At 58.3% G+C, this 25,957-nt stretch overlaps 1 protein-coding gene across 1 annotated transcript in view; it reads right to left on the minus strand.

Moving 5' to 3' along the window:
• Positions 1 to 25,957, minus strand: part of DNAH1 (dynein axonemal heavy chain 1) — a gene marked incomplete at both ends in the record, with an annotated part of 78,991 nt that overhangs the window by 4,553 nt on the left and 48,481 nt on the right. The window contains 34 exon segments of the mRNA XM_082848906.1: positions 135 to 283; positions 531 to 727; positions 1,255 to 1,406; positions 1,715 to 1,910; positions 2,048 to 2,273; positions 3,104 to 3,264; positions 3,359 to 3,508; positions 3,631 to 3,750; positions 4,394 to 4,519; positions 4,995 to 5,126; positions 5,306 to 5,497; positions 5,587 to 5,754; positions 7,239 to 7,430; positions 7,865 to 8,050; positions 8,856 to 8,966; positions 9,357 to 9,548; positions 10,542 to 10,713; positions 10,924 to 11,132; positions 12,054 to 12,189; positions 12,626 to 12,822; positions 13,518 to 13,748; positions 14,752 to 14,930; positions 17,418 to 17,456; positions 18,250 to 18,423; positions 18,781 to 18,938; positions 19,341 to 19,501; positions 19,654 to 19,794; positions 20,908 to 21,012; positions 21,172 to 21,330; positions 21,551 to 21,670; positions 21,759 to 21,953; positions 22,747 to 22,924; positions 24,387 to 24,541; positions 24,918 to 25,009. Of these exon segments, the coding sequence (XP_082705032.1) occupies positions 135 to 283; positions 531 to 727; positions 1,255 to 1,406; positions 1,715 to 1,910; positions 2,048 to 2,273; positions 3,104 to 3,264; positions 3,359 to 3,508; positions 3,631 to 3,750; positions 4,394 to 4,519; positions 4,995 to 5,126; positions 5,306 to 5,497; positions 5,587 to 5,754; positions 7,239 to 7,430; positions 7,865 to 8,050; positions 8,856 to 8,966; positions 9,357 to 9,548; positions 10,542 to 10,713; positions 10,924 to 11,132; positions 12,054 to 12,189; positions 12,626 to 12,822; positions 13,518 to 13,748; positions 14,752 to 14,930; positions 17,418 to 17,456; positions 18,250 to 18,423; positions 18,781 to 18,938; positions 19,341 to 19,501; positions 19,654 to 19,794; positions 20,908 to 21,012; positions 21,172 to 21,330; positions 21,551 to 21,670; positions 21,759 to 21,953; positions 22,747 to 22,924; positions 24,387 to 24,541; positions 24,918 to 25,009 (5,451 nt within the window).

A 25,957-nucleotide genomic window follows, 5' to 3' on the forward strand; every position in this document is an offset into this window, starting at 1 on the left:
ACCTGGAACCTCTCAGAGCTTTTTGGGGTGGTTAGGGGTCCTGGCCTGACCAAGGCTGCAAAGTGGTCTGTCCAGGTACAGCTAGGATCCTGGGACCCAGGGTGGGGATTAGCCCAGGTGCTGGCTGACAGCACTTGCCTGGGGCTCAATGAAGCGTGGCTCCAGGTTGGTGGCCACGAAGTCCTGCATGGCATTGGTAACCTTGTCCCCACGTAGGCAGCGGAGGACCAGCAGCTTCTGGAACTGGTCCAGGTACTGGTCCCAGATGCCAGGCAAGGGCTCCCTGCAACAGTGCCCACGTCCCCCTGAGAGCCAACCTGTGGGAGGGCACTGGCCACAGGGTCTCTGCTTGCTGGACAGCAGGGGAGAATGGGGTGTCCAGGGGTACATGGCCGGGGGCATGGAAGAGATGTAGTCACAGCTGCAGGGCAACCCTGTGTGGCCCCTCAGAGAAGGCTCCAGGGCAAGCCTGTTCCTGGGTCTCAGCCCCTGGATGTGCCCACCCTGCTGTGCCCCGCGTCCCAGCTCACCGGTGGGGCTCAGGGCTATCAAAGATGGCCTGGAATTCCGACAGATGCTTCGTGAAGTCAAGGGCGAAGGAGGAGAAGGCCGGCAGGTTGGAGAGTGCCAGGATGTCTCGCCAGGCCCGGTCTGACAGCCAGTCCGGGGCAGGGTTCTCACTCATGACAGGGACAGAGCCCCCGGACAGGAGGTAGCGCCACTCGCTCTGGCAAGGGACAGGGGAGGCTAGTGCCCAGGCCCTGAGGCCTGTCTCCAGCGCCCCACCTAGCAGTGCCTCCCCTACCATCCTCAGCCAGAGAAATGGAGTTCCCCTTAGGGGTGGCAGTTGCACAGGTCTGGGTTAGTGTCACCTCTTTCCCTTTCCCTGGCTGTGTGACCTTAGGCAAAGGATTTGACCTCTGAGCCTCTGTTTCCTCACTTGGAAAGTAGGAAGAATCAGAACTCTGCTTCCCAGGGGTTTTGTGGGGGTAGGTCAGAGGGTAGCTGTGATCCCAGCACCCGGCACACAGTGAAGGCTCAAGCAGTGGTGGCTGTGACTTTCAGTGCTTTCCAACGCACCAGGAAATACCTGGGGCTCATGAGACCATGAGCCGGGAGGCTCAAGACTGTCTGTGCTCACCAGTGCTCTCAAGGCTCTGAGAAGACATGTGCACAGGAGCTGCTGGGCCATAGTTAACCCAGAGCCTCCTGGCTGTTTTCAAGAAAGGACCTGGCCGCCCCTCCATCACGCACCTGGTCAATCTTGCCCTGGTTCATCATGATGCGGGCACACAATAGGAAGGCGAACATCAGCTTGTGCTTCTCGAAGAGGCTGCGGCAGACATTGCTGTAGAGGTTGTAGGTCAGGTAGCGGTTGATGTTGGCGATGCGCTTCTTTAGGTTGTCTGCAGGGCAGAGGGGTGATGGCAGTGCAGGGAGAAGGGAGGGAAGCAAGATCCCTGGGGCCCAGCCCAGCCCATCTCCCCAGTAGCCAAAGGGGCAGTCTGGGCACCCGCTTGGGGCATTTGCTCCGAGGAGGGTAGGAGGGGCGTGTGTTCTTACGTAGTGTAAGCCTGACGAGGATGTGTATGAGTGGACATGGGTGTGAGTCTACGTGTGTGTGCCCGCTGTGGAAATGCATCCAGGTGTGTCACACCTGTGCCAGGGTAGAGCCTGGTGTTTATGTCAACATGTGCATCTGTGCCAGGGCTACCTGCCCTCTCTGAGTTGGCGATGCCTGAGAGGAAGATGTTGAGAAACCACTCGAGGGAGTACTGGTACATGGGGTCCACGTTGGCCAAGTCAGACATGCAGAAGAAGAGGATCTGGGTGCGGACGGCCACGGGAATGTACTCCATGCGCGTGAGGTCAATGTCCTTCTCTGTCTGCTCTGCAATCCTGACCTTGGCCTGGGGGTGCAGTACAGGGGGTGCTGGTCAGGCCCAGGTAGGTTGTCAAAGGGCACCAGGCAGAGGTGGGTGGCGATAGGGGGCAGGCCTGGGGCAGGTGGGGAGAGGCAGGCAGGGGTGGGCCGGCAGTTGCTGACCTGGATCTCAGCAGCCTTCAACTTGGAAGCCTCCAGCACCTTGATGAGCTCCATGTCATCCACAGGGTTGCCCTCAGAGGAGCTGAGCCGGTACAGGATCTGGTCTTCAATGTCCTTCAGCTCCTGGCGCATCTTGGCATTATTGACAATCAGCTGGTTCTTGGCTTCCTCAAGGTCAGGCCGCTCCTCAGCCACTACCTGGCCCAGCAGCTGGTCCTCTAGGCCACTGCCAGGGGTAGGGGACATTATGTCTGTGACACCTGGTGGGCCCTGGAAGGCCAGCCTTGAGCCTGCTGACCTATGTACCTGTGCTCCTGGGGCTCCAAAGAGCCTAGCATCCCTGTTGGTGTCAGCCTGGGAGGCCTGGCCTCTGTCTCAGGCTGCAGGGCTAAGGCAGAGCCTGGCTTCAAAGTGACCAGTTCTCAGCGAGACCTCAGGTGGCAGCTTGGAATCCCAGCAGGGGCCAGGCAGTTGAACATGTGAGTTGCTGGGGTCTGAAAAACTCCCTCTCAGCAGGAGGGGGCTGGGGGTGATGGGGAGGAACAGGACTTAAGGATGTCTTCACCCCCTTGTCTGTGGAGAGGTTCATAGTGGCCACTGGCATGGAGGCCTTAGCACTCTCTGTGGGTGGTCAGCAAAAGCTATAGTGCCTGGGCTTAGGGCAGCAAGGGCAGGAAACGGCTTGGGTGCAGGGAGCCAGAGTATGCCCCCCACAGGGCTCCAGGACAGCTCTAGGGGTGAGTACACAAGGGCTCAGCAAGGGCTGTGGGGAAAGGTATCCGGATGAGGTGGGGCTAGTGCTGGCCAGGCAGGCTGGGGGAGGGGTTCCTGACCAGGGATCAGGATGATCTGAGGGTGGGGTTTCTCAGGTGGAAACAGTGGCAAGTAAAGGGAGTTCGTGGAGGGGCTAGAAAGACCTGAAATGCAGAGTGCCTGGGAGGAAGCTGGCGGGGCCTCAGGGGGAAACCCACTGAGTCTCTGCCTGGGGGTGGGAGGAGGCAGCCAGGCAGGCTGAGGCAGAGCTGATGCTGGGGGTCCCAGGGAGCAAGGGCTTACCTGGGAGACAGGGTGAAGTTGATGAGGGTGAGCTTGGTGGAGATCTCGGGCGTGTAGTGTGGGTTGGGCAGCTTGGTGGTGATGTACATCCTGAAGTCCTCGTGGTAGGGGATCACCGTGTCTCCCAGCTTCAGCACCTTGTTCCCCTGCTGCTTGTATGTCTGTGGCAGGTGGGATGGGCAAGCGCTGTGGCTTGGGCTTCACCAGTGAGGCAGGGGAAGGGGGCCGCCCCCACCCCCACTGCTGCAGGCCCACCTGCTTGAGCAGCACGGGCTCCAGGGCGGGATCCAGCTCCTCGCCCACGTTCTCTAGAAGGCAGGGCTTGCCAAAGCGGATGGCATTCTCCATGCTGCGCAGGAAGTCGCGGTCGCTCAGCTTGAACACGTCCAGCCCGCTGTCCTTCTCCTGTGGGCACAGGGGGCGGGTGGGGGCCGCGGGGGCTGAGAACCAGCCTGAGGCTCAGCTACTCCCCCTGCACCTGCTAAGCCCCGCTGGGTGGGGTGGTGGCACCCGGTGGGTAGGCTCACCATGTTCTTGATCCATTTGTTAGCCTGGCTCTGAGGGTCAATGAAGTGGGTCCAGCGCTGGGAGAACTGGTTGATGACCCCATTCTCCACTGACAGTGTGTCGTTGGGGAGGCCAGCAACCTGTGGGGGACCGGGCTGGGTCGGGGGTCTCACACAGCAGGCTCAGCTGGGACACCAGCCACTCCCAACCTTGTGCTTTGGCTGTGTTTCCCTTCTCCTTACTGCACCCTCTTGAGGGTGAAGGGCAGTCCTGAGGTCTCAGCCCCCAGGACTGGTCTCCCTCCTATTGGCTGGCTCCCGACACCCTCCTTCGCTGGGCCAGTCGTTCCTCATGCCTGTTGAGTCCTTGCTCAGTCAGACCATCTTCACGGAGCCAGTAAAGCCCATCAGCCCTCCCGGACTGTGTTCACGCTCAGCCTCTGCCTGAGCCTCTTGGTTCTCTCCTTGCGCCAACTCTACCTGTCCTCCAGGGTCTAGCTCGGACACGACCTCGTAACCCTCACTCTGGACACTGCTCTCCCACCCCACCCCCACTCTCATAAGCACCCCTTGACCTCTCTGCCCACAGTTAGCCAGCATCTGTACCACTCGCTCGGCTTTCTCCTCTCCTACCCACCAGCCTCTGACTGGCCCCGGGCGGGCTCAGGAGACGCATCTCTAAGCAGACCCAGGAAAGAGGGTGGGAGGGAGGCGGGAGGCTCCTGGCCCAGCCCGACCACACTGCAGGCCCAGCCCAGTTGCTCCAGCCCCCCAGGGTGGGCACCTGCCACGAGCGGATCTTCACGGGGTTCCCCAGAGTCCCGATTAGCGTGGGCTCGGAGGTGTGTGGGACATGGTGAGTCGTGAGCTGCTTGACCCAGCTGTCGTTGAGCACCGTGCGGTACTGGCCCTGGGGAGATGCCAGGCTCAGGGCCACCCCACTGAGACAGCCGCGATGCCCTCCCACTTCCCCCTGCACCCCAACGCTCAGCAGTTGTGCAGAGGTCAGAGCTTAGACATGGAGACAGAGGCCTGAGCTCTAGCCCCACTTTGGGGAACATCCTCGGCCTCCACAATCCTCAGCCCCTTATCTGTGGAACCAGCATAAGAACAACAATGCCCACCCATCAGGGCAGCTGTGAGGATTGAATGAGAGGCACACAGCAAGCACGGCAGTGTGAACTCACACTTCCCTCTAGAAGGCCAGCCCCACCGGAGCAGGTTTTCTGGCTGTTTTGTGAGCTGCCATATCCCCAGTGCCTGGAACAGCACCTGGCTCAGACGGGGTGCCTGAGAAGTGCTTGTTGAATGAGTGAGAGAAGAGCCGCCCCTCAGGCCACCCCTCATGGAGGTGAGGCCTCAAGGCGGGGCCGGAGGTTCCTTACCGTGAAGGGGCCCAGATAGGCCACAAAGCCTGCAGCCACCAGCACGTCCCCGAAGATGTTGTCGAGCGTGTGTTCCAGGTTCTCCACCGTATCCTGCCAGCGCACCCTCTCGTCCGACAGCCCGTTGATGAGCTGCAAGGACAGCCCATGGGGTGGGTTCTGGGAGGCTGGGCCGGGGGCCTGGGTGTCCCTGCCTGGCGCAGTCCCCGAGGTGGCCAGTGTGGGGGGTGTGGACAGCCACCCTGGGACCCCCCCTACCACCCGGGCCCTTCCAGCCTGTCGGGGGCAGGCCACACCACAGGCCCTCACACCTTGTCGGCGCGGCCCAGCCGCTGCTCGCACTGCTCACACTTCAGCTCCAGTTCCTCCTTCTTGGCAATGCAGTCTCGGTACTTGGCCTGCATCGTGGCAATGCCATCCTCCACCTTGTGCAGGCGCTGCTTCGCCTCCTCCAGGATCCTCTGTGTCACCTCCAGGTCGTCCTGGGCCTCCCGCAGGGCTTGCTGCGGGCAGAGGGCGCAGGACCAGCTTTCCTGGTGCCCAGAGGAGCCCACGCCCTCTCCCCTGCCCCCTAGGTCTACCCAGCCCTCACCCGCTTGGGCTCCACGGCCTTGGCCACGAAGTGGTACTTGTACATGGCGCGCACCCACTGGCAGATGGAGGTGCAGGCCTTGGACACCTTGGCGATGGCGGCCGGCTGGAACTCTTCATTGTCGATGTATGGCTGGATGGCTTTGATCACCGCCTCCCCAATGTTGTCCTGGGGATGGGAACCATGGGCTCAGGGGGCTGCTTCCCAGGGAGGACAGAGAAGGCTCTGCAGGGCTGAGGGGCATCCTGCTCCTGCCGCTATGCCCCGTGTAGGCCTCAGTACAGGTGTCCTCCCTAGGGAATAGACACAACCCACAAAAGCTGGCCAGAAGAGGATCTTCTGTATTCTAAGATTTCAAATAACATGATCAGAGATTTTTCTTTCTCAAGAAATGACACAACCTCAAGATCTGATAATACAGGGACTTCCCTGGTGGTCCAGAGGGTAAGACTCCGCGCTCCCAATGCAGGGGGCCCGGGTTTAATCCCTGGTCAGGGAATCAGATCCCGCATGCATGCTGCAACTAAGAAGTCCACACGCCACAACTAAAAAGATCCCGCATGCCGCAACGAAGGTCCCGCGTGCCGCAACTAAGACCCGGCGCAGCCTAAATAAATAAATAAATATTAAAAATTTAAAAAATGAAGACCTGATAATATGCAGGCCCCATTTAAAACCCATTTAGAGACAAGGGCTCCTTCTTGGCTGATGTGGAGACGAGTGAGTGGTTCTGATGCCCAACCCGGCTCACGTTCAAATGTAATAATCCCTACCCCAAGAGCTCACCATACTCTTGGAGCACTTGTCCTACCCTGGGAGAATCCAGCTCTGTAATTCAGGATGAGCCCAGGAATCTGTACTGTTCATGAGCTCCCAGAGGTCAGAGCTTGGGACCAGGGGAACCTGAGTGCTGGCCGTGAGCCTCCTGATTTGGGCTCAGTTAGAGGGATGGGGAAGCCCATAGAGTCCAGCTGTCACTGAGATGGGCCATTGTCTCTGCCCTCCCAGTGCAGTCTGGGACGTGCCCAGGGCTCCAACACTGACACATGGTAGGGGAGGGAGGGAGCGGCCCGCGTGGGACTAATTTCTGGGCTGGAAAGGGGCCCTCCAAGAGGGCTGCGGGCTCCAGGCTGACCTAACCCTAAGCAGCCCCATGAGAGAGCATGCCCATGGACACTGAGAACCCCAGATAGACAGGAAGGCAGAGAAATCCAGACACAGACAGGCACTAAACCTCAGGTGTTAAGGCTGAGGGAGAGGCGATGATTGAGCAGCCAGGGAAGGTCTTGGCCAGCGCCATGGGGGTTTCAGGAAAAAAAGAGCAGGAGAGAGAATCTCCAGGCTGCGGAGCCTTGGAGTGACTGTGGGTGATGTCCTATGGGCATAGGAGCCTTCCCAGGTCCTGATTTCCTCAACACCCATCTGTTGGTCGGTCCGTCTGTTTCCCCCACCAGCTGGAGAGCTCCTCTGTACCAGGATCTGGTCCCATCAGCTCTGTGGCCACAGGGCTGTGTGTGTTGCAGGCAGAGTGAGATAGGATGGAGGCCCCAGCGCTGGTGGCGGGGAGGGGGCCGGTTCCTCTCCTCACTTCTCTGCCCAGCTGGGTCCTGCCCTCACTCACTCCCAGCTGGCTGGGTGCCTGGCACGCTCACCTTGTCAAACTTGAGGAGGCTCTCCAGGAAGCGGCCGGGGTCTTGCAGCAGCCCTTTGCCTGGCTCCCAGTAGTCATCCACCTTGGAGCCAGGCTTCTCTCCAGGGACCTTCTTGGGCTTGATGCCCTTCATGATGCACACAGCTTCTATGACCAGCTTCACGCCTGGGGGTGGCCGCTGCATGGCACGCACCTGTGGGCCAGGCCAAGAGTGGGGAAGGGGGAGGTCCATCACGGAGTGGTACGGTACCTCCAGGCAGGGACAACCAGACAGGGTGGGCCCCACCAGCCAAGTCCCTACCACTACAGACAAAGAGCACACCCGGGGATCCCCCAAAGTCTGCCTTAGCCTATGGCAACTACTGCTCCCCCATATACCCAGGCCTGGCCACGAGGTCCTGTACGCTCATTTCTCAAGGCCCAAAGCTCTCCTCATGCACCTGCCCGGGCCCTGGGGGCTGATACAAGGAGGTAAGGGCAGGCAGCTGGATTCAAGCCCTAGTTCTGCCCTCATCTCTTGACATATGACCCTCAAGGGATGTGTAGAAGGAGGGCCTAGGGGCCAGGACCCAAGAGGGCTCCAGGGAGGGATGTCAAGAAAAGCCTGGGAGGTGCCTAGCCACCCACCTCGGTCACATCATTCTTGTTGAGGTTGCGCAAACTGGCCAGGGCTGCATCCAGGGTGGGCAGAGCCTCATCCAGATCCTTCTGGGCATCGTCAGCAATACCTTGTGCCTTCCTGGCCTTCTCATTGGCCTTGATCTCCTCTGCTTGCACTGAATTCCGGGACTCCTCAGCAATGGTTGTGTCCACCTAGGGACCAGAAGTAGGGAGGGCCCAGGGATGGCCCGTGTCAGGGACAGGTGTGCCCTCCTCCCCTTTCTCCTCTCTGTGTCTCAGTCTCCCCAGGTGGAAGGAAATGAGGGTTGGGATGCCCCATTCTCTAAGGACCATCTCGGCTGTGACAGCCCACAGAGACCTGGGAGTGCTAGGAACTCCTTCCAATCCTGAGTGCTCATCATGGGCCTGGCATGGGGCTCAGGGCTTTACATGCTTGAGCATAACTACCCCATGGGCAGGACCCCCTAAACCCACAGGGCACCTCCATGCAGAACAGAGAAAGGCACTCCCCTCCCACAAGTCACTTTCTTTCCATCTGCTGGAAAAATTTTCAATACCACTGCCTTTGTAGAGCAGGACATGATTGTTTCTGCCAGAAAGCTGCCATCGTGAATATGCAAACCTGCGGAGGCTGCTGTGAGGACCGGCCCTCAAATGTGGGCCCTCTTGTAGACTCAGAGGATCTTAGAGGGAGACTCAGGCAGACTCTGCACCGCTACCTGTGGCTGCCCTGCTGCTCAGTCCGTGTTGTGATTATTGGGTTTGGATTTGTCTGTCTTGCTCATCACCATATCCTCTGCCCAGTGCAGCGCTTGGCATAGAATAGGTTCTGAGCAAGCATTTGTTGAATGAACACATGACTGAATGCGGGAACTGGGCACCAAGAGGCTAAGCAACCTGTGAGGCCGGGCAGCTAGGGATCTTGTGGCTGCATGGGGATGCCGAGCATCCTCAGACGTGGTCAGCCGTCAGGGAGGGGGCCAGGAGCACTCCCAACCTTGATCTGCTCCATGGTGAGCGTGGTCTCCTTGGCAGCCTCCTCCAGCAAGGGGCGCATAATCTCCAGCTCTTCCTGCATCTTGGCCACGTCCTCCGAAGTGCGCAGCAGCTGCGGGGTGGGAGGCGGGGGGCACAGAGAGGAAATGCGGTGTGACAGTGTGATGGGGACCAGAGAGTGAGTCAGGCCTGGAGGGGGCAGGGGAGAGGTCACTGCAGGGCCGCCCTCATTCACGAGAGGCTGTGGCCAGCAGCTTCAGTGGCCCCCAGGTTGCCCAGTGGACCCCAGAGGAAGGGAGCAGTCCCCTAAAAATATTTGGGGTGACCTGCTTTGGCCTTGCCCTTGGCCAGCAGCTCTTTTGGTGAGGGAGGAAGCCACCCATTTAAACACTGTGGGCTGCCAACTGAAAGGCCAGGCTGGGCCTCTGGGGTCAGGACTGAGACTGCATGGGCAGAACCACGGGCAGCTATACGTTGCCCACAAGGCCCCACCCCAGCCCACCTTGTCGAGGCCACTCTTCATGCGGTTCCTAGCAGTTTTCAGCTCCTGTTTCTTCTGCCCGATGAGGATGGAGAAAATATTGAGCAGCTCCAGGTAGCTCTTGGGGGTCACATAGTTGTGGCGGGCCAGCTCGGCCAGATACTCGACACACTTCTTGGCCACCGACTGGTGGATATACACACAAACCTGAATCTGTGAGGGAGCAGACCACTGATGCCAGTCTTGTAGAGCCCCCAGCAAAGATGGGGCACCAGGGTGCCCTTGAAGCCACTGAAGCCTGGTTCTGTGGAGGGAGCCACGTGCAGGAACCTCAACGGCCCTCACACTCACTCTCTCCTATGATCCTCACGACCTCCAGGTAAAGGTCACCTATTCTGCAGATGAAAAATCCCACGACCCAGAGAAATCAAGGGGCTTTTTCAAGTTCACACAGTTGTCAAGGGCAGAGTTCACTTTGAACTTGGACCCAGGTGTGTCCCAGCTCTTGGCCCAGTGCTCTTATCACAGCCCCTATGACCTGCCTCTCTCAGAAAGCCCTAAGGTGGGGCCCCTCTCGGAGGCTGTAGATGTGGGGAGGGAGGGCCCAAGGCCTCAGCACAGCTGGGCAGAAATGGGCTCACCCTAGCTCTTGGCCCCCAGGTGACCATCACTGTCTCAGGCTGGACCAGACAAATCTACCCCCCACCCCATCTGTAGTCTCTGGGTTGTATCAGGGGGCTCTTTGTTTGTTAATGTACACCATGTTTTAAAAAAAACTCTTTACTGAATTTGTTACAATATTGCTTCTGTTTTACGTTTTGGTTTTTTGTCGCCAAGGCATGTGGGATCTTAGCTCCCCGACCAGGGATTGAACCCTCACCCCCTCCAGTGGAAGGTGAAATCTTCCCTGGACTGCCAGGGAAGTCCCTATATCAGGCGACTCTTTAAAGAAAGTTTCCGTGGAGCCCTCAGAGAATAAGATAAACAGTGACTGTGTAACTGTGTGCCCAGCCTCCTGCGTCACCGTGACAACCTTGTGGCATTCCCATTATACAGGTGAGGAAACTGAGGCTTAGACAGATAAATCTGTCTGCCCAAAGGCTTCCCATCAGTCGTGGGCCTGGGAATCTTACCCAGGCCTTGGTGACCCCAAGCCCAAACCTACACAGTCCCCCTCAAGGTCTTGCTCCTCACCAAGATACCTACCAGTCCTTCAATTACTTTGGGAGTGGCGTCCAGCTCTGGGATCTCGTTCAGGAACATGGTGGCCACAGACTCCAGGGCTTCTGCCGGCCACTCATTAAACCAGTCGATGGTACAGCAGTTGACCAGGGAGGGGAACTGCCTTAGGTGAGCTCGGAAGACCTCTCCAATGGGGCTGGGGAGGTGGGGGTCCAAATGAGGCCCTGAGACACTGACTTACACCCCCCAGGAACCCAGGACCCAGGGTCATTTCACAGCCCTGTGGCATGGCAGCCTGGACCCAATGGCACGGTGGCCAGGCCCAGGCCACTTCCCCTTGTGGCAGGCCCAGGTGCTCCCCCACCTAAAACCCCTGTCCCTGCGAGGTTGCAGTGGCCACCTGTACCTCATGCACAGCACCAGGTGGATGCTGCTGCGCACACGCCCGGTGTAGGCAGCCATGAGGTTGGTCTTGGTGGGCTGCAGGCCCTGCTCCTGGACGTAGGGCCGCATGGTGTTGACAATCTGGTCCTGCTCATCCGTGTTGTAGAGGTTGGGAACGTCGCCTGAGTTCAGGACATTGTTAATGTCCTCTAGGAAGGACTCGTTCTTGATCTGGGGGGAAGATGGGGATGGAGGAGCTGAGTCTTGATGATGGCCCCTGGGTGTTGGGCTCCATGACCATGGTCTCACTGGACCTTCACAGGAGCCCCATTCCACAGACCATGCCACTAAGGCTCAGAGAAGCCCAGGGTCACACAAGTGACCTCACAAGTTGTGGTCCAGGACTCACACCCAGGCCTGCCCTACAGCAGAGACTCTGAACATCACTGCTGGGCTGTGGAAGGGCCCTGGGTCCTGGGTGGGAGATGTGGTGTCTTCCTCCTCTCTTGCCAGGCCTCTCTACGTCTCAGTTTACTCACAGGAGAAAACCAGGCCACAGGCAGAAACGGGTCCTTGCCCATCTCATATGGCCAGGGCCTAGTCAGTGCCAGAGGGCACCCTCACTTGCCTGACTATGTAAGGGGAGCCTGGGGGATAGGAGTAGGGCTGGAAGCCTTCCAGGGCTTCAGCTTCGGCCCAGTCCTGACCACCAGTCAGGTTTAAGCACTGCCCTGTTTGTCTTGAGACCCTGGACCCACGACCTCTCCTTCTCTCAGACCTGGGGCGAGGCCTCATCTAGGGAGCTCCAGACGGAGCAGCCCCAAGAAGGGGGCCATAGTCACAGCACCTCAGGCACAAGTCCTGTGGTCCTTGAGGTAGGAAGCCGTTGGCCAGTGAGTGTGGTGCTGCTTGTGGTCAGCCATGGTGCCAGGGGCCTTCTTTACCCTCGGGGCATAGTAATGATCTATGCCCCCCACCAGCCCTGACAGGCTAGGTTTGGCCCCCTCCCGCTGGTCCCAGCCATTCCTCCCAAGATCCACCCCAACTGACAGTGACGTGGGCATGAAGGACTGACCACCTTCCAGGATGCCACACTGGGGTGGGTTGTACCCAACCCACCCTAGATCCCCCTCACTGCCCGTGTGGTGGCACCTGGGTATCTGAGAACAGGAAGGTGATGGGCAGGCTGTGCAGGCCAGCCTTGAGCAAGACCTTCTTGACATCATCACGCCACTCGGTCATGCCATAGTTCTTGGACAGCTCAATCTGGAAGCACTCATACTCGGCCCTGGAGACAGGTGGTTGGGTGGAGGCATGCCAGAGCTTGAGGCCAAGCGCCCCACCCCAGCCATCTGCTCCCATCCTGGGCAGACCTGCTGACTCCCCCAACCCTGAACCTGCTCTCTTGCCTCCAGACATTTGCTGAGGCTGCTCCCTCGGCCTGGAATGCCTTTCCCTTCCATCCTCCCAGCCTTGATTAGAAGAGAAGGTCCATGGCCACCTCCTCTAGGAATCTCTCCTGGATGCCTGCAGCTACCCCTCCCCCATCCCTGCAGCATCACAGGGCACTGCTGCTGTCTCTCCTTGGACCCCAGGTTACCCTCCCAGGTTTAGAAGCCCATGGGCCAGGTGCGTCTGCCTCAGCATAGAACATGTGGAAGAACACGAATGGAACTGAGTCTGCCACCGGCCGCCCACTGCCCACCACGCCTGGGGGCCCTCACATGTGTGAGGCCAGTCTCGTGAGGGACCTGCGGCCACTGCCGCCCACACCCAGCAGGAGCGCGTTGCCCAGCGCCTGGCGCAGGGTGCGGCTGATGCGGCAGACGTGGCTCACGGCGTCCATGAAGAGGACCAGCCTCAGCTTGGCTGTGCTGATCTGGTTGTAGTCCTCCATGTACTCCTCAATCACCTGCATCATCTGGCAGCGGGGGGTGGGGGGGCACGGGGAGAGCTGGGTCCTCCCTCTGTCCCCGTGCACTGTGCCCCCCCGGAAGGGAGCACAACACCCCATCCCCCCAGCCAGCCCTGCTCCTCTGTGCACAGAGGGATGTTGGCCTTAAGATGCCAGGTCTGCCTGGATGAGGCCTGACCCGCTGGACACGCCAAGGCCTGAGGGTCGGGTCAGAGACCTGCCTGCTGCCTTGAGGGCTCAACAGGATGTACCGACCTGGGGCCCCGTGGGAGCTCCTGGGAGCTAGGAGAGGGTCTGTGTGAAGAAACCAACAGGAGGCCCCCCGCACTCCAGCTTCATCCTGCCACCCTGGGGTCTTGACTCAAGACTCGCGGTGCCCAGGGCCCTGCCGTGGCTCTGTGAGTGGGATACTAGTCCCTCAAATGGGCATAGCGTGTTCCTGCTTACAGAGCCTGTCTCAGTTGAACGTTAGGCTTGTCCTCAGGAAAGGGCCAAGGGGGGCCTACTGCGCCCATTTGACAGGCGAGGAGATGGGACTCAGAGAGGCAACTTCTGGCCTGAAGTCCCTGAGCTGGCCTTCCAGACCAGTGTCCGACCCTCTGGTCAGAGCATGGTGGTCTCTTAGCAGTGGCTGCAGAGGGCTGGGGTCTCGGGGGTCAGGGGTTGTGGGTCAGGGGTAGGGCCCCAGCAGGCCCCTTCACCTTCTTCTTGCTGGTGATGAGCTCATAGGACTTGACGTCGGAGCCTGGCGACATGAAGTCCCCGTAGAGGATGGGCTGGAAGGGGCAGACCTCTTCGAAGGCCACCTCCCACTGCTCCATGCAGCTCTCCAGGAGCTTGTCAAACCAACTGCGGTCCTCCTCGTTCACCAGGCGGTCGCGGAACACACGGCAGCTCTCGTGGTACCACAGGCGCAGCAGTTGCACCTTGTCCTGCGGCCGCCCCAGCGTCAGGGCCCGGTCTCGGCCCCGCACCCTCAGCCACCTCTCAAAGCACCTGGGCCTGGCTCTCCTACCAAGACCCTGCCAGGGCCCTGGGTGTCTGCTGTCTCCACAGAGCGTGGAGTTCACACGCTGACGCCTGGGCCTCCCCACCCCCAGCTCCAGGCGCAGCTGTGCCTGCAGGGCTCCCAGCTCAATTAGCTTCTCCCCTCTTAGGGTCCCCACAGCTCCCCAAACCCCAAGCCCGAGAGGAATGCCCGATTCTCCTTATACCTTCCTGACACCTCACATCTAACCACTCACTTGACCCCAAAGCTCCCTCTGACTCTACCCCCATCCTGCTGCCACCTCCATGCTGACCTCCCTGCCTCTCCCTGGGTGACAGGACCGCCCTCAGGAAGCCCCAAAGCTCTTCTCTCGACTCCTTTGGCAGGGCCCTAGACAGGGCCAGGGCTGGCATCTGTCCTATTCACACTATGCCCTTGACGCTAGGCCCACACACTGACCCATCCGTTCCCCATCCCAAAGTGCAAATGTGCCCCCTACCCACCCCCCAGCTCCCATCACCTTCAGGACTCTCTGCCCCTGCAGCCCCCAGAGCCTGCCCAGCACAGCTGACACTGCTCCGTGCTGCACTCCTGCTCCTTCCACCTGGTACCATTCACTCTTCCCCTCAATCTTCTCACACACAGGGCTTCCACCAGGAACCCTCCCTCCCTTGCCATGCCCCGGCTCCTGCTTTTGTGTGATCCCATCACAGCCAGCATTCTAGGTGTGGATTTCACCTGCAAGATAGGACTCAGCTGCATGAAGGCAGGGCTCCTGGGGGCTTGGTACCTGTTGCCGTGTCCCCAGCTCCACCCCCTGCCCGAGGGCCTGGCCAGATGAAGGCTGAGGAGTGTTTGGGTAGGAAGGCCTAAAACCAGGGAGGACTGTGAGGGCAGTGTGGGCACTCCACTGCTGGACACTGGGGAGGGGGCCCACCGGTCCTCACCTCAACCTTGGCCGGGTCGGCCATGAGCATGCCCTGGAAGACCTTGGAGAGATCCCTCAGGTTGAAAGTGTAGTGGGATTTGGCTGGGGTGGGCAGCAGCTGGGAGGTGATGGTGGAGTACACCATGATGGTGGCTTCCACGAGGGGATCCGTGAAGTGGGAAATGTTGGGGGCACCGGCTGTGGGAACAGGAGAGTGGCCCTGGGTCACAGCCCTTGCAGATCCGGTGCTGTGTTCTCTGCACATACCTTTCCCCAGCCTGCATGCTTGGATTCTGCCCACTCTGCAGCCCTCTCGGATGCTACTTCCCCAGCAAGGTTTTCCTGGTATCCCCCACCATGGGGTGAGGAATCTCTCACCCGGAGCTCCCCCCTTTTACATCCTTATCACTGATATAGCCTGTCCATATATTGGGGCACTGGGACACATTCATGGAATTGAGAACACTAATGGGGCCAGACCTGAAACGTGCCACTCTGAGCTGTGCATGGGGAGGGTTGCATGGCCCACACGGGGTTCAGGAGTGCACCATAGTGGACGTGGAGGCCTGGGACTCAGCCATGACCTTGGGGGCTTATCACCCCCTTGCATTTTCACCATTAACATAACCTATTTGCTTGTGCTTTGAAAACAATGCAATTCTTTGCTGGGAACCAAAATTCTGTCAGTGGGAATTTGGGGCAGAGGGAGCCCCCAGAAGAGGGAAAAAAGCAAAGAAGGGGCAGGACAACTCACTAGCCCCAAAGCGGGCTCATCCATTAACACAAGGACTGTTCTAGGTGCTGCGCACAGAGGGTAGCCCCAGCAGACACGCTCCTCACCCCCAACAAGTTGACTTTCTTTGGGGGACTGACAGTAAACTGGGGATGGAAAATGTGTGGAGAGAGGTTTGGGGAGAGCCAGCGTTGGGGGATTTGACATAAATGCTGGGGAGGCCTTGCGGAGGAGGGCACTTGAGCAGAGACCCGAAGCCTTGAGGTGCCAAGCAGGTTCAGAACTGGAGAAGGTGTTCCAGAGAGGGCGTGGCCAGGGCGAAGGCCCTGAGGCAGGCATGTCTGGGGGGGTTAAGGACTTAGCAAGGGGGTGGTGAGAGCAGACAGTGATGAGGGGTGCCCACCACTGCCAGGACCTGGGCTCTAGTCTGCATGAGATGGTTGAGCAGAGGAGGAATGTGATCTGATTCAGCGTTTGAATGGGTCCCTCTGGCTGCAAGTGAAGGATGGATAGACCTCCAGACAGACAGACAGATGCAGGGGGTGAAGACAGAATCAGGGAGACCGGCGTGGGGGGGGCTGCTGCAGTGGCCTATGAGTGAGGGCTGGGGTGCTAAGCAGCGCAGTTCAGGGGGGGTTCTGGAGAGAGAGGCAGCAGGACCTCCTGAGAGAGACAAAGAGAGCGAGCAAGTCCGGATGGTGCCAAGGCCCTTGTCCTGAGCGAGTGGAAGGACACAGTGGCCATCAGCTGAGAAGAATGGAGGGCCAGGTGCTGGTGGGTCAGGGGCTCGGGTTTGGACATGTTCAGCCTGAGACGCCCAGTGGACATTCAAGAGGAGACATCGGTCCGAGGTTCAGGCAAGAGGTCTGGACTGAACACACAGACTCAGCGGCATCCGCACTAAGGGGTTTATCGCCAGGGCAGGATGATGATGTCCCAGAAGAGTGTGTTTAGAGGGAGTAGAGGCTGAGAGTAAGCCCTCCATCCACCTAGGAAGGCGACTGGGAGGAGGAGGGGTGACCCCCACAGACAGCTGACAGCCCGGGAAAGGTGAAGACCCAGCTGACCTTTGGTCTGGACGCTGCGAGGCTGCTGGTGACAAGAGCCCTCTCCGGGGACTGGTGGGGCTCAAGAGAAAGTGGGAGGGAGGGCTGGTGCCCGCAGGAGGAGAAAACGCTCTTGGAGCGTTTTGGCCTCAAGGTGACAGAGAAATGGCGCCAAGGCTGGGGGGGGGTGTAGGGAGGGGAGAAAAGAGGGGCTTGTTTTGTGTTTTGTTCTTAAGATGGGAGAAATCGGGGCGTGTCTTCGCTGATGGAATGGCCCAGTGGAGAAGAGAACACTGATGTCGGTGGCTGTCAAGCAGACAATAGGGGATGGGACTCAGGCCTAAGAGGAGGGCTTGGCCTCATACGGGAGCAGGGAAATCTGTTCCCAGGAACAGGAGAGAAGACAGGGCCCAGGGAGGCCTGGGTGCAGGTCAGCAGTGGACACGGAGGCCTGAGGAGGTCTGGAGCGGCCAGTCACCCTGCTGCAATGAGCAGCAGATCCGCTGCCACACGGGGCACGCCCGACACGAACGCAGGTTGCTCCTGGCTCCAGGCTCATGCCCTCTCCTCAGAGCCTCTGCTTCTTCACACAGGGTGGGACTTTGTTGGATTCCTTATTCATTCATTCAACGTGCATTCACCTTGCTTCTACTATGGGTCGGACACTCACCCGGGCACTGAAAGACTGACTGGCCATGTAACGGTGAGTGAGCCATGCAGACCGTCGGTGCTGGGCAACCTTTGCTCTAGCAGTGGCCCGAGGTCCCCTCAGGAGTCTGAGGATGGTTCACTGTGGCCCCTGGGACCCGGCCTCAACGACATCCAACTGGAGTCCAGGGCTCCCCCTGGAACCAGTGCCCCTGCCCCATCCAGGCCTTCCCAGGCCCTGCCCAGGCCTGCACTTACGCACGGGCTCCCGGTAACTCTTTTCTCCAAGGAGTCCATCTAGAAGGTTGAGGGAGAGACACGGGGCTCAGAGTTAGGTGGGTCCCTTGCTGCCCACCTTGACCGGCTGTGCTCAGCTGGGCAGCCCCAGAGCAGCCACTGACCATCACCCCCCTCCTCAGAGCCACATGGCCCCCACCTCCAAGCTGGGCATGGGGGCAAGTTCTGGTCTATAGCCCCGGGGGCAGGGCAGGCCAGGCCAGAGGAGGGAAGGCCTGACTCCCATCACCCACCACCTGGCACAGTGCCAAGTAGAGTTTAAAGGTCAGAGTGTGTGTTATGTAAGAAGTGGACTGGTTGGGGAAAACTGCATCCTGGAACAGACTTTTCTTCAAGCTCCATGGAAGATCAGGGCCATTTTGTCCATTCTATCTTGGTGGCACTTCCTGATTTACAAAAGTAACATCCTTTCACTAGCCTTTCTACCATGTATGCGTGTACTTATACGGATGAAAATACATGTATACATATGTATAAATCATATGTTCCACAGTTACCACATGCCGGGCTTCTTGCTAGATGCTCTACATGCAGTGTCTTATTTAACCTTCACAACTCGGGGTGTTGGGCACTGATATTATCACCCATTTCAGATGAAGAAACTGAGGCTCAGAGAGGTTCATGAATTGGCCAAAGGTAACATAGCTGAGTAAGGGGTGAAGCCAGGGCTGATGTCAGTGGTTCAGCCACTCAGCCCTTCGCAGTGCTGCCCAGCTGTCCTTGGTGTGGCTTACCTGGCCGGGGCTTCTGCCCTAGCCCGTGGCCTCCTACCCCACTCCTGCCCGATACTCACCCATCCAACTGCCCAGGATGGTGGAGAAGATGCGCTTCTTGCTGACCTCATCCATCTCAGCAAAGGACAGGTAGTTGAAGTGGCGGGTCAGCCGTGGAGTGATAGCATTCCTGCCTCCACCGGGGGGGCCCATGGCACAGACAAAGTTGATGTCCACCAGGCTCTTGAAGGCTCCTGGAGTCAGGGCAGGAAGTCAGAAGGCCCTGCCCAGGGCTACATTAAGACTTCTGTAGGCCCTGGGCACTTTTGCCTTCTTGGGCCTCCTCCTCCATTAAAAAATATATATATTAAAAATTATAATTTACCACAGTATTGGTACATAGACAAATATATTAATATTATGCATTTTAAATGTTCTTTGACCTAGAAGTTCATTTTCCCCTTTATTTTAAAAGACATTAAAACACTTCCATGGACTCTCTGTGAGTCCTGTGGGCCCAGGCCCTGTGCCTACTGTGCCTAACGGGTGAAGCCCTGGCCCTGCCCAGCACACCCAGCCCTGCCCCGCTGCCCCAGGCGGCCAGCACGCACCGATGATCTTGCGGTCATACCAGCCGCCGTGGTCCATCCACTGGCGCAAAAGCTCGATGGGCGGCTGGGCGCCATATGTCTCCAAGGCCGGCATGTTCAAGTCATCGATGAAGAAGATGAAGTTGCGCCCCAGGGGCGGCCCGAACACGCCCTTCCGCCTGTGGGATGGGGCTGTGTAAGCCCAGCACCCACGGGTACCAGGTCCTCAGGGAATCCAGGGTGGCAGGATGGCAGCTTCACCTCTGGGAAGCCCTCACTAACTTCAGGCTCCCCCGAATTGCTGAGCCTCTTGAGCAACTCCTTGTCCCATTCTGAGCGTCCTGGGACGTCACACCTGGCTGCTCTGAGCCTTGCCTCTAGGCAGATAGATAACAAGCCCCTCCCGAGTGCTCAGCCCAGGGAGAGCACCCACAGAAGGGCTCGGTGGGAATTCCTGATGGAAGAAGTCTCCAGAGCAGTTTGCAAGGGAGCCCAAGGGCCACCCGGGAGGGGAGGGGGGACAGCAGCTGGCCGAGCCAGGCTGGGGGGCATCGGACCCAGGAAGGAACCAGGGTGCCTGCCTCTTATCCAGTTTGCTGTCGATGAGGTCCTGGGTTTGGTTGGCTGAGGTGCGGGCAGAGAAGGTGAGGAAGTGGCTGATGTATTCCAGCGGCAGGTTCTTGAGAAGCTTGTTGGAGATGGTGAGGGTCTTCCCTGTGCCCGTCGGCCCGATGCACAGCACCTAGGAGAGCAGGGGACACAGGGTCAGAGCGCTCTCACAGGGCCCAGCATGCAGCACGAGCTGCCGCCCTGTCAGTGTGGGAGCCAGCCACTCCTGACCTAGGCCTTGGAAGTGTGGGGCACTTGGAAGCAGGGCATGGCAGGGGCACTCACGGGCTTGCGGTTGGTGAGTAGCATGTCTAACAGGTAGGACATCTGGATGGTGTCCATGGTTGGCACGATGATGTTGCAGTAGTTGGTATCTGGCATCATGGTGAACGAAGCTGAGGAGTCCATCCACTTCACCCAGGCAACCTGGAACCACAGGTGGCACAGGGTGGGCCTGGAACCTTCTCCCCGTCTCACCCTTGGCCAAGTGCACCAGGAGGGCAAGGAGCGGCACTGCTGGGACTCAGCAAGAGAGTCCAGGTGAAGGGCTGCTTCTGACAGAAACAGGAATCCCTGTGCCCACTCTCCACACAGGGTGGGGGACTCCCAGAACAAACCTCCAGGAATGGGGGGCTCTCTGCACACAGCTGCCCAAGTGAAGGCTTCCCTGCATCCAGCTACCTCAGTGGGGCCAGTCTCTGGGCCTCTGCATGAAGGAAGTACTCTGGGAACTGGACAACCCAGAATGCAAAGGTCTCTGCTGTTTAGTTTAGGCTACCCAAACATGTGAGGGCCAGAACCATGGGGCTGGCATCGCCTAGACGCTGAGAGGTCACCTGGCCCGCTCTCCCCCACCATCCCCACCTGCATGCATCCCTTTACCCACAGCCCTGACTCAACTTGCAGACCTCCCTTGATGGGGGTGTTCACTGTGGTCAAACCCACATGTCCCATTGGGAACGGTACTGATGGTTAGACTCAAACATGCCCCGTGAGACCCGCAGCAGGACCCTGTGCAGTAACCATCTCTATAGATGCCTCTCTGGCCCCTCCTCCTTCTGGGCTAGAGTCCTGATCCCATGAGGGTAGGCTAATGGGACCCTCGCTGGCTAAGAGGAGAAATGGGGACATCAAGACAGGCCATGGGGGCTTACTCCCCCACCCCTGAGGAGCCCAGCCCCTGGGCAAATGGGGCTTTTAAGTAGAACCGAGTTGATTAATACCTGGGCTCAGCATCAACACAGGGGAGGCAGTGTGTATGGTTGGGAAGGGAGGCACTCTGACATCTCCCAGTCCCAGGTTCAAGTCCAGCTCTGCCACCGACTAGCTGGGCGCGACAGTTCTGAGCCTCAATTTCCTTGTTTGGGAAATGGGCACAATAATAACCACGCTGTGGGTCTGTGAGGACTCAGGAGATGATGCAAATAACCCCAGTCTGAGACCTGTGACCGTCAATGCAGCCTCTTCTCTGCAGTCACTATTCATCGAGGAGGACAGCCGCCACCCAGTAGGGCCCTCCCTGGGCAGGTCTGCAGTCACCTGCTTGCCCTCATCATCATCCTCATCGTCAGTGGTGCTGCTGATGCCGCCGTCCTCTAGCCTGTAATCAAACACCAGCCCCTCCTCCGGAAAGAGCAAGGTCAGCTGTGAAGGACCAGGGGGAAAACCAGGCGGTGAGACCCGGTGGCTTGTGTGGCTACTTGTTTCTGGGGGCCGGGGCCTGGGGGACGGCCCCAAAACACCCAGCATTCAGCGTATGCATCCCAGACCTTGGACCCCAGCCCAGGAGCTGCCGCCTCTCACGTTTTCTGTCTTCATCTTGATCCTGAGCCAGTGGTTGAAGCTGATGCGACTGGCGCTGTCCCCTGTGGCACCCACACTCCAGATCAGGGAGAAGATGAACCAGGGCTCGATCAGCTCTGGGATGCGACTCAGCTTTTTGGGAGGTATTTTCTTGAGGCCCTGGGGACAGAGGCGGGGACAGAACTAAGTGGCCTGAGGAAGCCAGGGGGTGGGGGCCATCCCTTGGCCTCTGCCGTAGTTTTGTGTCTGCAGCAGACTGGACAGGGTGTCCCATGACCCATGTGAGCCAATCTGATTCTCTCTTCCAGAAAGCTGGACTTGGGATTCAGGGCCCTCAGATGAGGAGAGAAGGCCCCCAGCCCACTGCTCAGAGCCGTACCTCTTTAGGCAGGAAGGGCTTGAAGAAGCAGTCCAGCAGCTTGAGGAGACTCATGGTCAGGTTGCTGTTGGTTGAGGTGATCACCTCCTTCACTGAGGACCGGACGAAAGTGATGGACCCCTACAGGGGATGGACACCCAGCTCTTGTGGCTGGTGGCCATAGCACCCGGCTGCCCCACCTGGGCCGGCACACCGTAGTCTCACTCACCTCCAGGAAGCTGACAAAGAGGGCCTTGAACTGCTCCGCAAAGGGCTTGAGTAAAGCAGGGAGATGCCTCAGCCAGCACTCGACAAAGGGCATGAGCCCCAGGATGCTGGGCTCCAGGTACACCATACCGCAGCGGGATACTGTGGCTGGGGAGGCCACTGCCAGGTCCTGCACTTCAAACATCATGGTCATCGCCTGGTGCCAAGATGAACTGCGTGAGTGGGCCAGCCGCCAGCCTCCACGGCAGGGGAAAGGGCTGCGGGGCCATGGGGAGGTGTTGCCCATCCTGCAACTCTGGGCAGGCCACGGGGCAGGCGCTGGGCCAGGAACAGGGCTGGGGTGGGGGCAAATGCAGGAACCTTTTGGCCCTCAGCTGATAACACAGCCCTCCCCAGAGGCCAAGAAGGAGTCTAAGGAGATTCCTGGGAGCCCTCTGGCCAGCCTCGGGTCAGGGCATTTTGGGGTCCCTAGAGCCCTGGGGATATCCGATGGGAGCTGTGTGCTCTGCTCCAAAGCCCCGCACCTGTGTACATGGACACAGGGTCACACTGACATCCAGGTGTTCTCAGAAGGACTCAAGAGACTGGCTGCTCTTAGGCTCAGGCAATACCCCTCCTTCTCTAAGAACTGCCCCACACTTCCCACCAGGCAGCTGTTCCCATGTTCTCCAGACTCCAGGCACATTGCCAGTATGCCTAACCCAGAATGGGCCGATATGACTGCAAATAGGGCTGGGAGGCACAGCATCAACCAGGAGCTGGGGTAGTTGTCCTGGCCCTAGGCTCGGAGCATCACAGAAAGTGGGTCTGCCGAAAGGGCAGCACTGAGCAGCTGTGTAGGACGTGCCTGCGGTACAGGAGCCTGGGGATGGGGATGGCGCTGTGGCCCCAAGAGGGAAGGGTGGAGGGGGATGAGGCTTGGCTAGCGTGGTGTGCCCTGGGCCACCTGGCTGCGAAGGAGAGCAGAGTGAGCAGACAGGCGGACACACCTCTGTGAGCTTGATTATCTCCCCGGAGCTGAGGCACAGCTTCTTGTTGTCGTCCAGCACCGTGTTCATGTTCTCAATCCAGATGGCGTCTACCGGCCCATCGAACACGTACCACTTCTTGTTGGTGTCAGAGGTGATGGCCCCCACCCGGATGAGGGAGGAGAAAATCCCATCTGTCCTGCAGCCACCAGGGTGGAAAGGGCTGTAGGTGCAGGGGAGGCAGGGTGGCAAGCACAGCTGGCTCCCAGGGAAACCTGGATCCATGCTGGCCCTGCTCTGCTTTTGTTTTTTTCTTAAATATCTTCATTCATTTAAAAATTATAGCAGGGAAAATGGGACTTTTTGGTATAATAAATATAATGAAAATGTGTGCTTATATTCTCTCCCTGCTGAGTCCTCACTAAAGTTCTATTAAAGGAGAATGAAAAGTAATATCCCCAAAAGAAAAGGAAGATGAGGGGACTTTCCCAGTGGCGCAGTGGTTGAGAATCCGCCTGCCAATGCAGGCGACACAGGTTCGAGCCCTGGTCTGGGAAAATCCCACATGCCTCGGAGCAACTAAGCCCGTGCGCCACAGCTACGGAGCCTGCACACTACAGTCCATGAGCCACAACTACTGAGCCTGCGTGCCACAACTACTGAAGCCCACACACCTAGAATCCACGCTCCACAACAAGAGAAGCCACCACAATGAGAAGCCCGCACACTGCAACGAAGACCCAACACAACCAAAAATAAATAAATTTACAAAAAACAAACAAACAACAACACAAAAAACTATAGTGTCCTGGAATTTAAGAAAAAAAAGAAAGAAAAGGAAGATGGGGGAGGAGGCAACACAGAAACAGAGGTCCACACAGTCCCGGAAGATGGACAGAGGTGGAGAAGGGGTAAATGACCTCGTAGAGAAAGCAGGGTCATGAGATATATCTAGTCCCTGCCAGAGAACCCAAGAAGCCTCAGACTTCAGAGGCACCAAATGCCAGGGAAGGGGGTGAGTAGGAGGGCATTTTTCTGGTCTGATCCCCAGGCCGCCACCTAACCACACAAGAGCCTGGAGTAGGCATGGGTGAGGCCCTTTACCAGAAATGGGGGAAGCTGGACAGGCCCACATTCAGAAAGATGGGTGACTGCCCCTCTCCAGTGCCCATCCTCCATTGGGTTCCTGAACACTGGGACCAAGAAGACACCCCAGCAGGAGACTGGAGACCTCTCTGGAGAGACAGAATAGCCCTGGAGAAAACCCTCAGGTGCTGACATCTCTCCCAGTTTGGTGCACTTCCCCTAAAATGCACATCTCAGCCCAGGAGCAGAGGCCCCAAGAGAGACCACCAGCCTCTCGTGGGTACTAACAAAAGTCAACATGTACTGAGAGCTCAGCATGTGCTACACTGTCCCAGCCATCTTCCATAATAATGGTGTCATTTTTTCCCCACTTTGCAGATGAGGGACAAAGGCCCAGGGGGTGAGGTGGGTCACTCAGTGAGGAAGTGCAGTGGTGGGTAGAGTCCCAGGTATTTGGGCTTCAAAGCCAGAGCTCCCGACCTTCCACTTGGCTCAGGGAGGGAGGCGGCCCACGGCCCATAGCCTGCAAAGGTCTGGGAGCAGGGCAGTCACTGGAGGGGTCCCGGGTCACTCACCACTCATGGGTGAGCAGGTCAAACTCCCCGTACAGCTGGCCCATTGTGATGGACTTGGGGTTGAGCACATAGTAGTTGACGGCCTCGTACACACCGCCGCTGATGGATGGCTGCCCTTTCAGCGACGTCATGGCAGCTGCCAGGACTCTGTAACACTGTGGAGAAGGGCCAGCCAAGAGTGAGCCTCCAAGCTCGCTGGAGAGAAGGGCTGAAGTGGGCTGTGGGCCACGGCGGGCAAGACGGTATTCTAAAGGCCAAGGAGGCACAAGTGGGGGCCAAGACCCCTGTTGAGGCTGCTCTACCCTCAGGTCCACTGTCTGGGTACTGGGCTGCCCAGCTAGGCTCCACTTATATTAGTCTTTTTTTTTTAATTTTTATTTTATACTGGAGTATAGAGAACAAACTTATGGTTGCCAGGGGGAAAGGGTGGGGGGAGGGATAGATTGGGAGTTTGGAACTGACATGTACACACTGCTGTATTTAAAATAGATAACCAACAGGGACCTACTGTATAGCACAGGGAACACTTACGTTACTCTTGCCAGAGCCTGTGGGCCCAACGAGCATGAGGCCGTGCCGCACCACCGTGGTCTCATACAGCTGGATACACTTGGTCAGGAATCCTGGAAGGACATGGCAGGGAGCCCAGGGATCAGAGTGGGGGCTTAGATCCTGGTCCTGACACTAGCTTGCTGTGTGACCTGTGATGGGTTACCTCACTCCCTGCACCTCAGTTTCCTTATCTGTAAAATGGGGATGGTGGGGATGGCAGTAGTACCTACCTCATAGGTAGAGGCAGGTGAAGCCCTGAGCACACAGCCTGGCACAGAGCAGGAATTCTCTGCTAATGGCCAGCCATTATTTACATTGTGACTATTACTCCCTAACATCCACTGGTCGGGTGTCCAGCTGGCACAGGCTTGCTCAGTGAGGAACTGTCACAGGCCTCAAAATCAACTTCAGCTCCAAAGCTACCACCCAGCTTACTGAGAGCATGGCCCCAGGGAAGTGCTGGCCAACATGAGGCAAAATCCCAGGGACAAGATCCAGGGTCAGGGGCTTCCCTAGTGGCACAGTGATTAAGAATCCGCTTGCGGGGCTCCCCTGGTGGCGCAGTGGTTGAGAATCTGCCTGCCAATGCAGGGGACACGGGTTCGAGCCCTGGTCTGGGAAGATCCCACATGCCACAGAGCAACTAGGCCTGTGAGCCACAACTACTGAGCATGCATGTCTGGAGCTTGTGTTCCGCGACAAGAGAGGCTGCAACATTGAGAGGCCCACGCACCGTGATGAAGAGTGGCCCCTGCTCGCCGCAACTAGAGAAAGTCCTCGCACAGAAACGAAGACCCAACACAGCCAAAAATAAATAAATAAATTTAAAAAAGAAAGAAATCCCGAATGCTAAAAATAACTTAAAAAAAAAAAAAGAATCTGCCTGCCAATGCAGGGGACACGGGTTCGAGCCCTGGCACCACAACTACTGAGCCTGTGCTCCAGAGCCCGTGAGCCACAACTACTGAGCTTGCATGCCACAACTACTGAAGCCCACGTGCCTAGAGCCCATGCTCTGC

The sequence above is a fragment of the Leucopleurus acutus genome, assembly GCF_964270905.1.
Source record: "Leucopleurus acutus genome assembly, chromosome: 10".
NCBI lineage: Eukaryota > Metazoa > Chordata > Mammalia > Artiodactyla > Delphinidae > Leucopleurus > Leucopleurus acutus.